The sequence below is a fragment of the Staurois parvus genome, unplaced genomic scaffold (assembly GCF_062004578.1).
Source record: "Staurois parvus isolate SC_StPar_1 unplaced genomic scaffold, SC_StPar_1.0 ptg001422l, whole genome shotgun sequence".
Lineage (NCBI taxonomy): Eukaryota > Metazoa > Chordata > Amphibia > Anura > Ranidae > Staurois > Staurois parvus.
Genome location: NW_028319218.1, coordinates 102914 through 118140, shown reverse-complemented (window position 1 = coordinate 118140; position 15227 = coordinate 102914). Strand labels below are relative to the sequence as shown.

The window sequence follows — 15227 nt, the reverse complement described above, 5'->3', positions numbered from 1 at the left end:
GGGATGCCACTGGCTGGTAGTAGTTAGCCACATTCAACTGGACTTGTTCTGAAATGCTTTTCTAAGCCACTTCTGCAGATCCAATGCATGTCAGGAAGATACCCCAATACTTATATCCATACCCATCATAATCCAATCGACAAAGAATGTCTACATGTTGAGTCCTCCTGCACACGGGACGTTTTTACAGCGGCTGTTTTTGGCTTTTGACGTTTTTTTTCTACAGCCAGTAAACCCCCCAGCATGTTATCCTCTGTATCCATACACATACAGACTGGAATCAACGTTTTTTGGCTGGAAAAAAAAACCCAGAACTAGTGGGCTTCTAGAGGAGTTTTTTGAGCTGGAAAAACGCTCTAATGTTGAAAAACACAACAATAAGCGGTAAAACATGGTTGTGACGGGAGTCACTTTCGGTGGGGGGCCCATGGAACACAGCTTACTTTGGAGAGGTTGGGAGACCCCTGTCTCAGCTCCCCATATCCCTCTTATGTGTAAGTCACCCTGTGCCTGTTAGGGGTACAGGGTGATCTGTCCTAATATTGTGTAGACGTGTCTAGGAGATAGGTGGGGTGGGGGGTTGTGGATTGTTTGGTGTCATGTGGTTGCATCCCATTGTGCTATTGTGTGTCTTGCGTGGGTGCAAACTTTTATGGGATGTATGTGTTTATGGGTATTGGCTTGGTGGGGGGTGTCTCCAGCAGCCCTCCCTCCTGATGGGACTGTCTGTTGGAGTACCTCTTGTTACTAAATGTAGATTGCCCCGCCCTGTGTCATTATGCAGGGAGGGGGGGGGTTGTTCCCTTCTCCCCTAAGTGTATATATCTTGTATCTGTGTTCAAATAAACTAGTCTACTTTCTGGATTACTTCAAGACTGGTGTCGTCTAGTCTTGTATGGTCCGCTGTGGTGTCTGTGGTCAGTGTTTGGACGGGCAAGCAGTAGTCTAATGCAAGTACCCAAGCGCAGTCTGGGGTCGGTGATGTAAGGAGAACTTTAATGAGGACTCTGATGTAAGGAGGACTCCAATGGGTACCCGGATGTGAGGAGGACTCCAATAGGGACTTTGATGTAAGGAGGACTTTAATGAGAACCCTGATGTAAGGAGGACTTTAATGAGGACCCTGATGTAAGGAGGGCTCCAATTGGGATCTTGATGTAAGGAGAACTCTAATGGGGATCCTGATGTAAGGAGGACTCCAGTGGAGACCCTGAGGTAAGGAGGACTCCAGTGGGAACCCTGATGTAAGGAGGACTCCAGTGGGGACCTGATGTAAGGAGGACTCCAGTGGAGATCCTGATGTAAGGAGGACTCCAGAAGGGATCCTGATGTAAGGAGGACTGTAATGGGGACCCTGATGTAAGGAAAACTCTAATGGGGACCCTGAGGTAAGGAGAACTCCAATGGGAACCCTGATGTAAGGAGGACTCCAGTGGGGATCCTGATGTAAGGAGGACTCTAGAGGGAATCCTCCTGATGTAAAGAGAACTCTAATGGGGACCCTAATGTAAGGAAGACTCCAATGGGGAACCTTATGTAAGGAGAACTCTATTGGGGACCATGTTGTAAAGTGGAACTCTGATGAGGAATTTATTTTTTTAATGTCCCATGAATAATTGTAAAATATACAATATGGCCCACAAAGTCTGGAGTCCCCAGGATTATGGTGCCTTAATGAGTGGATATAAATGCTGAGCTGTCTTCCTGACATTCATTAGAACTGAAGAAGTGGCTTGGCCAAGCTAAGAAACCACTTCAACCTTCCAAAACAAGTAAAGCTGAATGTGACCAACTACTACTACTAGGTTTACTGTGACCTGGATAGAGGAGAACCTTCACAGACACAGTATGTATTGTTGATTTCATATTTTTTGAAATTGCTGACATTTTCTTTCCAACTGTCTGTGCTCTCAGGGAGTTCTGCCAGCGCTCTCTACGGAGATCCCCATCAGGCTGCAATACCTTCACTAGATCATTTGACAACTCCGTGTTCATCATTGAAGGGAGCAGAAGGCGAGTGGCCCTGGAGGTGACACTTGAGAACCGAGGGGAGAACGCATACAGCACCGTGCTCAATATTTCCCACTCTCCAAACCTGCAGTTTGCCAGCTTGATCCAAAAGGTAAATATACATCAGACATGGACAACAGACATGGACATCAGACATGGACATCAGACATGGACATCAGACATGGACATCAGACATGGACATCAGACATGGACATCAGACATGGACATCAGACATGGACAACAGACATGGACATCAGACATGGACAACAGACATGGACAACAGACATGGACATCAGACATGGACATCAGACATGGACATCAGAGATGGACAACAGACATGGACAACAGACATGGACAACAGACATGGACAACAGACATGGACAACAGACATGGACAACAGACATGGACAGGCCGGTTTATTGTGAGTAATGGTCAAAGCAATGTGAGGCTTAAGTCTCCCTTGTGATAGTAACAAGGGCAAAAAAAACACTAAAAACTTCTAACCTGTTTCTACGGCCTCACTGCCTCATTGGATGAAACAGCGAGGTCTCAATCCAGAGAAATCCTGCAGCATTTTGACCAGCAGGGACACCATGCCATAGAGCAAAATGAATAATATTTTGTAAAATATAAATATAACAGTCTTTAGAGCAGGGCTCTCCAAACTTTCTAAACAAAGGGCCAGTTTATTGTCCTTAAGACTATAGGAGGGTAGGACTGTGGCCATTGGGAGTAGAAAAGGTCCTGGTGTCAGTGGGGAAAAAAACATTGCACCTTCTTTGGCGTCAGTGGGAGGAATTGTACCCCATCACTGGTGTCAGTGGGAGGAATTGTGCCCCATCATTGGTATCAGTGGGAGGAATTTTGCCCAATCATTTGGTGTCAGTGGGAGAAATTGTGTCCCATCATTGGTGTCAATGGGAGGAATTGTGCCCCATCATTGGTGTCAGTGGGAGGAATTGTGCCCCATCAAATGTGTTTCAGTGGGAGAAATTGTGCCCTATCATTGGTATCAGTGTGAGGAGTTGTGCCCCTTCATTGGTATCAGTGGGAGGAATTGTGCCCCATCATTGGTGTCAGTGGGAGGATTAGTGCCCCATCATTGGTGTCAGTGGGAGGTATTGCGCCCCATCATTGGTGTCAGTGTGAGGAATAGTGCCCCATCATTGGTGTCAGTGGGAGGAATAGCGCCCCATCATTGGTGTCAGTGGGAGGAATTGTGCCCCATCATTGGTGTCAGTGGAAGGAATAGTGCCCCATCATCATTGGTGGCACTATTCCTCCCACTGACACCAATGATGGGGCACTATTCCTCCCACTGACACTAATGGTCCCCATCAGAGCCTCCCCTTACATCAGGGTCCCCATCAGAGCCTCCCCTGAGATCATTGTCTGTATCACAGCCTCCCCCGAGATCATGGTCCTAGTAGAGCCTCCCTTTATATCATGGTCCCCATCAGAGCCTCCCCTTATATCATGGTCCCCATCAGAGCCTCCCCTTACATCATGGTCCCCATCAGAGCCTCCCCTTACATCATGGTCCCCATCAGAGTCTCCCGTACATCAAAATCTCTTCTAACATCAGGGTCACTTTTAGAGTCCCCCTTTATATCAGTGTCCTCCCTTACAATAATTACATAGTTAGTCTGGCTGAAAAAAAGACAAAGGTCCATCCAGTTCAACCATTAAAAATGGACACCATTATTATCCTATTGAGGGTTGTAGGAATGGGGGGGGGGAGTAGTTGAAGGGGAGATCATAGTGCACGGGTGTCAAACTGGCGGCCCTCCAGCTGTTGCGAAACTACAAGTCCCATCATGCCTCTGACTTTGGGAGTCATGCTTGTAACTGTCAATCTTGCAATGCCTCATGGGACTTGTAGTTCCACATTCCACATTCCTCATGGGACTTGTAGTTCCACATCTTCAATCTCTCCCTCTCTACCGGCGTATTCCCCTCCCCCCTAAAGCATGCGCACATCACCCCCATACTCAAAAAGCCCTCCCTGGACCCCTCTGACCCAAACAACCTCAGACCCATCTCCCTGCTGCCACTCACTTCCAAACTCCTGGAGCGCTTAGTCTACAACCGCCTAAGCGCCCACCTAACTGACAACAACCTCCTTGATCCACTACAGTCCGGCTTCCGTCCCCTACACTCCACCGAAACCGCCCTCCTCAAAATCACCAACGACCTACTTACCGCCAAAGCCAAAGGCGACTACTCTGTCCTCCTCCTCCTGGACCTCTCCGCGGCCTTCGACACAGTTGACCACCCCCTCCTCCTTAATAAACTATTCTCCCTTGGCGTCAGAGACACCGCTCTCTCCTGGTTCTCCTCTTACCTATCCCGACGCTCCTTCAGCGTTTCCTACAATGGTGCCACCTCCCCTTCCCTCCCCCTCTCTGTTGGGGTCCCCCAGGGCTCTGTCCTTGGACCCCTTCTCTTCTCCATCTACACCTCCTCCCTTGGCAAACTCATACACTCCCACGGCTTCAACTACCATCTCTATGCTGATGACACTCAAATTTACCTCTCCACCCCTCACCTCACCTCCACTTTCTCCGCCCGCATCACTCACCTCCTAAACGACATCTCTGACTGGATGTCGCTCCATTTCCTCAAACTCAACCTCTCCAAAACCGAGCTTCTCGTCTTCCCTCCTGCCCGTGCCCCCCCCCCCCCCCCATCCTATCCATCACTACTAACATCACCACCATCAATCCCGCCCCGCAAGCCAAAGTCCTTGGGGTCATTCTGGACTCTAACCTCTCCTTCCAACCTCATGTCAAATCACTGACAAACACATGCAGGCTCCACCTCCGCAATATCGCCAAAATACGCACCTTCCTTACCCCAGACACCGCTAAACTACTTGTGCACTCCCTGATTATCTCACGCCTTGACTACTGCAACTCCCTCCTCACCGGCCTACCCCAGTGCAAACTCTCCCCGCTTCAGACCATCCTGAACTCAGCTGCCAGACTCATCCACCTCACCAGCCGCTCCACCTCTGCCACCCCCCTCTGCCTCTCCCTCCACTGGCTCCCTATCGCCCAACGCATCAAATTCAAACTACTCACTCTGACCTACAAAGCCATTCACAACACTGCCCCTAACTACCTCACCGACCTGATTCCCAAGTACCACCCTACCCGTACCCTTCGCTCTTCACAGGACCTCCTTCTATCTTGCTCCCTGGTCTCCTCCTCACACGCACGTCTGCAAGACTTCTCCAGGTCCTCCCCCATCCTCTGGAACTCACTACCCCAATCCATCAGACTGTCACCTTCCCTCCTCACCTTCAGGCGCTCCCTGAAAACCCACCTCTTCAGGGAAGCCTACCCCACCCTCACCTAACTGCTGCTCTCCTTCATTCCTCCTACCACTCCATCCCCCACAGCCACTTCCTCCTGTACCACTACCCCCTCCCTCCCAGATTGTAAGCTCGAAAGAGTAGGGCCCTCTTACCCCTCGTGTGCTGCTCGTAGCTGCTGTAATGTTTCATGTATTGTCCCCCCCTCTATTGTACAGCGCTGAGCAAACCCTTTGGCGCTATATAAACTCAATGTAATGTAATGTAATAATGTAGTTTGGCGACAGCTGGAGGGCCACCAGTTGGCCATAGTGAGTCCCCACTTGTTCTTCAATCTGAACACATTGGGGATACACCACTACCCCTAGCTGTGGGCTGGATAAAATCTTGTAGTAGGCCAGATGTGGCCATAATTTGAAGACAGATCTTCTGACCACCTCCACCTCCTTCTGACCACCACCAACTCCTTCTGACCACCACCACCTCCTTCTAACCACCTCCACCTCCTTCTGTCCACCTCCTTCTAACCACCACCACCTCCTTCTAACCACCTCCACCTCCTTCTGACCACCTCCTTCTGACCACCTCCACCTTCTTCTAACCACCTCCACCTTCTTCTAACCACCTCCACCTCCTTCTAACCACCTCCACCTCCTTCTGACCACCACCAGTCTTATTCTACAAATTGTTTAATGATGTTTTTCCAATTTCCAAAACTGGTTGGAAATGGCTGTAGAATAATAGCTCCAGAAATGTGCCGAGCAAACTGAAAAACATCTCCGTGATGGTCATTAGTCCAGGTGAAGGTTAGGATACTCTTCAATGTTCTCAGTGTTGAGGTCATGGCAGAGGAGGTATAATGGAGAGAACGGATCCATCGTAGAAGCTTCCTGCCAATGGTCCTGCCAATGGTACAGCACTGGATTTGGATTTTCACCAAATGTTCTGTGTGGTTGTTCTCTCCATTCCATCATCCGTCCCATAAATGGGCAGAAGATTGTTTGGACTTTATTTACAATCAGGATTCATTCTTTCTATGACACCAGCTATGAAATGCAATAAATTGTATCTATCCAGCCATGATCTGGTGCTGGATGGCCTGTTAGCTTAAAGGGCCACACCACATACAACAGATATTTCAGTTTCTGTAGATGCTGGAGAGTTAAACCACCTGGAACTTTCTGTCACGATCGCACGATCGCCGCCACCAACATGCGACAATCGCACGACCGCGACCAACAATAATACGTCACGCCCGCGGTGTCAGACCCCAGATCTTCTCACCAAACTCGTGACCAAAGGACCGGCCGATCTAAAACTGTGGTGTGACGCGCGTAACAAGGCCACACTCAGCTGCACCCTACACAGCGATTGCCCAGCTAATGGACTACAATCGGTGCCTGCAGCCTAAATACGCTTGTTACTGGGTCGGGTTAATTACGCAACTAACCCTCTACTGCCACCACCACTTTTGTCGGAGACTGGCAAACTCCTGTTACCAAATATACACTATAATGATTGAAATATTGATCTATACAACACGGTCCGCAGACCTGTTATACAGAGATTATAACAAACAGTAGCGTCTCTTCAAAGGCAGGAATTCGTGAATTGCAAGTAAACGCTTAGAAACAGTTTGACTCTTTTAGTAATAAATCTTTCTTTCTGAAAGTGTTAAACAGGTGAAATAAAATATTTACAAAGGGATGTCACTAAGATATATATATGCATATAAAGATACAGCAAAGAGATAACAGGAAGGAAGTTAAAGGGTTAAGCTACTTGCCAATACGCCTTGGTTTGTAAGCAGATCCAAGTTGCAGAGCAGGAAGGGTCTTTGATCTCCTCCATTACGATGTTAAGATCAGGAGATGTGATTTGCTTCCCTTAGGCTTGTCAGCCTGTCTTTTTAAAATCCCTCTGCAAGGGGGGGGGGGCGGCTCTGAACACTGGCCACTACTCTGTTTTGGGAGGGGTCAGTCGGAGAGAACTCTGAATTAGAACCAACATCTGTCATAATCCATGACATGAAACATAGGGGAAAAAACCTGACTTGAGGAATGTTCATTTCATTCTGTCATCTTTAACCGTTAGGTTTTGTGAGGTTACAATCTTTTTCAATTCCGGGGAGAAGCTGCCTTATCTGTTTTATGATGGGTGAGCCTACTGCAAGTTCTGGGGTCACCCTGGCCTTATCAGGACTTTAGGTGATGAAGGCTACACTTTCGCAGACTGCCTGGCACCAAACTAAGGATGCCTTAACCTGGGTTGACCCACACCATCTGTCACAATATAACGTTTGCCTCTCAGGAAGGGAGGGGGTAGGGAATGAAGAACCGAGGAATACTTCTAAATAAAAAAAAAAGGGGAACTCCGTGTTCCACTCTGATGAGCAAGTTTGCTACACTTTCCTCCTCAGGATTCTTTTGGGGTCCGCAGACCAGCCGTGGCCATCATAAGGGGTGTCACTTTCCATGTTGCAAAGTCAAAAGTATGTTTGCCTTTAGTAATTCCCCCACCAGATTTTAGTTGTGCCCCCCCCCCCAGGTCTCTGAGAGTGCATCCACTAATCCATGAGCCAGTCTGATGTAGGTACTTGGTGTAAGGAGGCATGCTGATGGGGACAATCCACGTAACGGGGCACTCTGATGGGGACACCTGATGCAAGGGGGCACTCTGATGGGGTTACCTGATGTAAGGGGGCTCTCTGATGGGGACACCCAAAGTAAGGGGGCTTTCTGCTAGGGACACCTGTTGTAAGGGAGCACTCTGATGGGGACACCTGATGCAAGGGGGCATGCTGATGGGGTCACCTGATGTAAGGGGGCTCTCTGATGGGGACACCCGAAGTAAGGGGGCTTTCTGTTAGGGACACCTGATGTAAGGGGACTCTCTGATGGGTCACCTGATGTAAAGGGGCTTTCTGCTAGGGACACCTGTTGTAAGGGGGCACTCTGATGGGGTCACCTGATGTAAGGAAGCTCTCTGATGGGGACACCTGAAGTAAGGGGGCTTTCTGCTAGGGACACCTGATGTAAGGGGACTCTCTGATGGGTCACCTGATGTAAGGGGGCTTTCTAGTAGGGACATGTGATGTAAGGGCGCACACTGATGTGGTCACCTGATGTAAGGGGGCATGCTGATGGGGTCACCTGATGTAAGGGGGCACTCTGAGAGGGACACCTGATGTAAGAAGACACTCTGATGGGATCACCTGATGTAAGGGGGCACTCTGATGGGGTCATGTGATGTAAGGGGGCACTCTGATGGGGACACCAGATGTGAAGGGGCACTCTGAGGGGGCACCTGATGTAAGGGGGCACTCTGATAGGGACACCTCATTTAAGGGGGCATGCTGATGGGGTCACCTGATGTAAGGGGGCATTCTGATGGGGTCACCTGATGTAAGGGGGCATTTTGATGGGGATACCTGATGTAAGAGGGCACTCTGATAGGGTCATCTGATGTAAGGGGGCACTCTGATGGGGTCACCTGATGTAAGGGGGCACGTGATGTAAGGGGGCACTCTGACGGGGTCACGGGATGTAAGGGGTCACTCTGATGGGGTCACCTGATGTAAAGAGGGACTTTGATCTGGACATCTGATATAAGGGGGCACATGTTCTGTTTATTCACCATAATCTAATTACCGCATCAGACATACTAGTGTTTCCCAGGCCTGACACCATGTGACAGACTGTCAGTGACACACACAGTGTTGACATTGTGCCCCCTGACTTTTTTTCCTACTGCACCCCCACATCAGATCAGCCTAGATCCGGCCATGATAGGTAGATGTATAAAACCAATATTTGTATTCCTGTGTGTGTCCTGCAGGAGGAGTCAGACATCAAGATCGAGTGCAAGAATGACGATCGAATCCCACGCAGCAAGATGTGCAATGTCAGCTTCCCGTTCTTCAGAGCAAAGGCCAAGGTAAGCAAACTGCTAACAGCACTACAGAACTGGATGATGTGCCCGCCGGACTGAGTAGCCGCGTTCTGAACATGCGTGTTTTTTAACATACTGTCACCCAAATTAGTTTATAAAGGGATAGAATAGAAAATAATAGAATGGGAAAAAAAATAACAGAATAAAACAGAATCGAATATAAAAGAGTAGATTAGAACAGAATAAATTAGAAAAAAAAATAGAATAGAATAGATAGAATAGAAAAAAAAAGAATAGAATAGAATATAGCTGTTTTCCAAAATTTGAATTTCGCAATTCGAATTTCAAAAAGAATAGAATAAAATAGAAAGAATATAACCATCTTAGATTAGAATATAATAGAATAAACAGATCAGAATAGAAAATAAAAGCATAAAATATAAAAGAGAAAAAAAATACAATAGAAATTAAAGGAATAGAATAGGAAAGAAAAGAACAGAAAATAAAAGAATACAAAAGAAACAAATAGAATAGAAAAAAAAGAATATATTAGAAAAGACTAGAATAAAATAGAAAAAATATAGCTGCGTTCAGAATTTAAAATAGAATAGAATAAAATAGAAGGCAAAATAAAAGGATAGAATAAAACAGAATAGAAAAGAAAAAATAAAATAGAATAGAAAAAACAATTTGATTTTCGAAAAGAAAAGAACCAGCTACTCTTCACATTGAATTCGGATCGATTCAATACTTCTGATTAGAATAGGATTTGAATCCATTGGAGAAAATCTGAAAACAAATAAACGAAGGGAAACGAATTTCCTTACGAATGCAACGAAAAGAATGTAGTAACTATGTGAATCGATCCGAAACAAAACCATTTTTTTTTCTCTTTGTTCTGCACGTGTGTCGCCTCGATCTCAGTTTGTGTGTCTCCGTCTCTCAGGTGGCGTTCCGGCTGGACTTCGAGTTCAGTAAATCCGTGTTTCTTCCATCTCTGCAGATCCAACTAGTGGCCAGCAGGTAAGTTCGCTCTGCTCTTCCTCCATCATGGTGGCCTCCACCTTTCTGCTCAGAAGCCAAGAGACTGCTGCTGGGTGCCACCAACTTGGATTTGATACTCTCTGTTCTGGCCCAGCTCCTAAGACCATCCCCTCACCTCCCAACAAAACCTTTTATGTAGCAGCTGGAGGAAGAAGGGGAATACTATAGAGCAGGGGGATCCAAACTTTATAAATAAAGGATCAGTTTGCTGTCCTGCAAATGTTAGGGGGGTCAGATTGTGGCCAGTGGGAGCAGAAAATGTGCTGGTGTCAGTGGGAGTGAACAGTGCCAGATCATTGGTATTAGGGGGAGTAATCACTGGTTGTCAGTGGGAGGATTAGTGACCGATCTTTGGTGTCAGTAGGAGGAATAGTGCCCCATCATTGGTATCAGTGGGAGGAATAGTGCCCCATCATTGGTGTCAGTGGGGGGAATAGTGCGCCATCATTGGTATCAGTGAGAGGAATAGTGTCCCATCATTGGTATCAGTGGGAGGAATAGTGCCCCATCATTGGTGTCAGTGGGAGGAATAGTGCCCCATCATTGGTGTCAATGGGAGGAATAATGCCCCATCATTGGTGTCAGTGGGAGAAATAGTGCCCCATCATTGGTGTCAGTGAGAGGAATAGTGCCCCATCATTGGTATCAGTGGGAGGAATAGTGCCCCATCGTTGGTGTCAGTGGGAGGAATAGTGCCCCATCATTGGTGTCAGTGAGAGGAATAGTGCCCCATCATTGGTATCAGTGGGAGGAATAATGCCCCATCATTGGTGTCAGTGGGAGGAATAGTGTCCCATCATTGGTATCAGTGGGAGGAATAGTGCCCCATCATTGGTATCAGTGGGAGGAATAGTGCCCCATCATTGGTGTCAGTGGGAGGAATAGTGCCCCATCATTGGTATCAGTGAGAGGAATAGTGCCCCATCATTGGTGTCAGTGGGAGGAATAGTGCCCCATCATTGGTATCAGTGGGAGGAATAGTGCCCCATCATTGGTATCAGTGAGAGGAATAGTGCCCCATCGTTGGTGTCAGTGGGAGGAATAGTGCCCCATCATTGGTGTCAGTGGGAGGAATAGTGCCCCATCATTGGTGTCAGTGGGAGGAATAGTGCCCCATCATTGGTGTCAGTGAGAGGAATAGTGCCCCATCATTGGTGTCAGTGAGAGGAATAGTGCCCCATCATTGGTATCAATGGGGGTAATAGTGCCCCATCATTGGTGTCAGTGGGAGGAATAGTGCCCCATCATTGGTGTCAGTGAGAGGAATAGTGCCTCATCATTGGTGTCAGTGGGAGGAATAGTGCCCCATCATTGGTGTCAGTGGGAGGAATAGTGCCCCATCATTGGTGTCAGTGGGAGGAATAGTGCCCCAGCATCGGTATCAGTGGGAGGAATAGTGCCCCATCATTGGTGTCAGTGGGAGGAATAGTGTCCCATCATTGGTGTCAGTGGGAGGAATAGTGCCCCATCATTGGTATCAATGGGGGTAATAGTGCCCCATCATTGGTGTCAGTGGGAGGAATAGTGCCCCAGCATCGGTATCAGTGGGAGGAATAGTGCCCCAGCATCGGTATCAGTGGGAGGAATAGTGCCCCAGCATCGGTATCAGTGGAACAAAAAGCGTCCTATTGTTGGTGTCAGTGACAGGAACTATGTCCCACTGTTGCTGACAATTATGGGAATAATGCCCCCGGGCCACAGTTTGGAGATCATTGCTATAGTTTTACTTGAATGACCACTCCATACCCGGATATCTCAAACTCTCCTCTGCAGGGAAGTCTCCATCCACCCAAACCTGCACTTTTACTTCCTTCATAAATGTATCCTCCCCGGGTGTTACCTCTGGTGTTGTCTGCCCCTCCCTCTTAGATTGTCCTGTACCACTAGCCCCTCCCTCTTAGATTGTAAGCTCCCAGGATCAGGGCCCTCCTATCCCTCTTGTATTGAACTGTATTGTTACTGTATTGTCTCCCGTTATATTGTAAAGTGCTGAGCAAACTGTCGGCGCCATAAATCCTGTATAATAATAATAATATATAAATCCTGTATAATAATAATAATAATAATAATATTTTCAAAACTGGAAGCCAGCAGTGGTAGCTTTATCCCGGGTTCACATATATGTGGTGCGGTATATCTAATGTGATTCATACAGGAACCAACCGCATTCCTGTGTCAATCACATGTGATTTGCGCATGGTGCGATTGGAGCCGTACAGTTTGTATGGATCAGATCACACCGCATCCACACCAAAATAATGCAGGACCCTTTTTTTTGTCGCACGGGTATTCACACCTATATGGTCCAGTTCTGTACATCGCACTGCGTTTTGCAAACCGATTTCGTTAACTTTTACATACACACCCTCAGCGGTTCACATGAACGGGGTGCGATTATGATGCTGTGCAGAATTCCACACCGCATCAGTGTGAACCCGGGCTCAGTGTTTCAGGAATGGTTGCCTTTAACTCTGGTAAAGAGTTCTACAATAATCAATAAGTATCAATTCCCTATCATTGTATTATTAATATTATTTTATCATTATTATTATTCCCTATCATTGTATTATTATTATTATTATTATTCCCTAACATTTTATTATTATTATTATTATTCCCTATCATTGTATTATTATTATTATTATATTATTATACAGTATTTATATAGCGCCAAAGGGTATGCTCAGCGCTGTACAGTAGCAAGGGGGACAGAACATGAGACATTATTACTATTTTATCATTATTATTATTCCCTATCATTGTATTATTATTATCATTATTATTCCCTATCATTTTATTATTATTATTATTATTATTCCCTATCATTTTATTATTATTATTGTTATCATTATTATTATTATTGTTCCCTATCATTTTATTATTATTATTATTATTATCATTCTTGTTCCCTATCATTGTATTATTATTATTATTATTATTCCCTATCATTTTATTATTATTATTATTATTATTATTATTCCCTATCATTGTATTATTATTATTATTATTATTATCATTATTATTCCCTATCATTGTATTATTATTATTATTATTATTCCCTATCATTTTATTATTATTATTGTTATCATTATTATTATTATTGTTCCCTATCATTTTATTATTATTATTATTATCATTCTTGTTCCCTATCATTGTATTATTATTATTATTATTATTCCCTATCATTTTATTATTATTATCATTATTATTCCCTATCATTTTATTATTATTATTATTCCCTATCATTGTATTATTATTATTATTATTATTATTATCATTATTGTTCCCTATCATTGTATTATTATTATTATTATTATTCCCTATCATTTTATTATTATTATTATTATCATTATTATTATTATTATTGTTCCCTATCATTTTATTATTATTATCATTATTATTCCCTATCATTTTATTATTATTATCATTATTATTCCCTATCATTTTATTATTATTATTATTATTATTATCATTATTATTCCCTATCATTTTAATATTATTATTCCCTATCATTGTATTATTATTATTAATATTATTATTATTATTATTCCCTATCATTTTAATATTATTATTCCCTATCATTGTATTATTATTATTATTATTATTGTTATTCCCTGTTATTATTATTATTATTCCCTACCATTGTATTATTATTATTATTATTGTTATTCCTTATCATTGTATTATTATCATTATCATTGTATGACTTTACAGTGACAGTGAGGAAATGGAGAGTACAATCACTGACAATGAGGTTCTCCTCCACTTCAACCTGAAGTATGAGTCGGATCTTCTGTTCACCAGGTACAGAGACTTCTACTGCATGTGGATGTGTAGATTGTTATCCTGGATCTAAGACATATTAAATATTTATATGAAAGTCCTCATCATTTACATGGTTCCCATCAGAATCCCCTTCATATGAAAGTCCCCCCTTACATCGGGGTTCCCATCAGAGTTATTCGTACATCAGTTACATGGGAGGGGGTTGAAGTCGGGACCACATGCAGCCTCTTGTGACCTTATTCCTCAATCTGTGCCCACCTTCACTGCGGACCAGATAAAATCTTGTAGTGAGCTGGATGTGGCCCCTGGGCTGTAGCTTGGAGGCCTCTGATGTTCCAGTCCTCCAGCAGTATATAGAAGTACGATGATCATGCCGTATGTATAGTAAGAGCTGATACATATAACTACTGCCACTCCTCAGTCTATAGAAGCATGATTCCAATGTAGATGGTGCCCTATATCCAGGGCCATGGATAAGGGGGTACCACCAGTCCTCCTGTACGGGGCCCAGGCTAGCAGGGGGGCCCAGGCAGCTAGGTGAATTGGATGTGGGCAGGGAGGGTGATTGACACGGCAGCTGAAAGCCAGCTTCTTCTCCTCTCCCTCCTGCTGGCAGCTGCTGCAGAGAGCCATACAGGGGATTGGTTTCAGTATTTGCCCCCCTCCGCCACACCCATCACCCTCCCTTTGCACTATACGTTTCCCCCTGTGTGCCCCCCACCTCCACCATACTACCAGCTTCCCTCCTCTCCTTTCCACTGGGAGCTGCTGCAGAGAGAGCCCTATAGGGGATCGGTTCCAGTAATTGCCCCCCTCCGCCACACCCATCACCCTCCCTTTGCACTATACATTTTCCCCTACAGCCCAGGCCCCCCTGTGTGCCCCCCACCTCCACAGTGCTACCAGCTTCCCTCCTCTCTTTTCCACCGGCAGCTGCAAGCACACAATAGGACCCTTGAGGATGAAAAGTGGGGGAAGGGCCCGGTAAATATGTTACCAGCCCCCTTTGTTTTCTGAATGAACACAATGAGTGATCGGTACTGATCACTCACTGTGTTCGTTCATAACTGAAGACTAGTAAACTGTGTTTTGTTTAGTTTTTTGTTAAGGGAGAGAGCCCTGTCAGGTTGGCTGTATGGGCCCCCCCTTGGTTTCTATCAGCAGCCCTGCCTATAGCCAA

At 45.4% G+C, this 15227-nt stretch overlaps 1 protein-coding gene across 1 annotated transcript in view; it reads left to right on the top strand.

Annotated features, from left to right (window-relative positions):
- ITGA11 (integrin subunit alpha 11) overlaps window positions 1-15227 on the top strand; it is a 255723-nt gene that overhangs the window by 214832 nt on the left and 25664 nt on the right. Inside the window, exons 20-23 of the mRNA XM_089662070.1 lie at window positions 1915-2122; window positions 9164-9262; window positions 10164-10240; window positions 13976-14065. Of these exons, the coding sequence (XP_089518196.1) occupies window positions 1915-2122; window positions 9164-9262; window positions 10164-10240; window positions 13976-14065 (474 nt within the window). The remainder of the gene's footprint in view (window positions 1-1914; window positions 2123-9163; window positions 9263-10163; window positions 10241-13975; window positions 14066-15227) is intronic.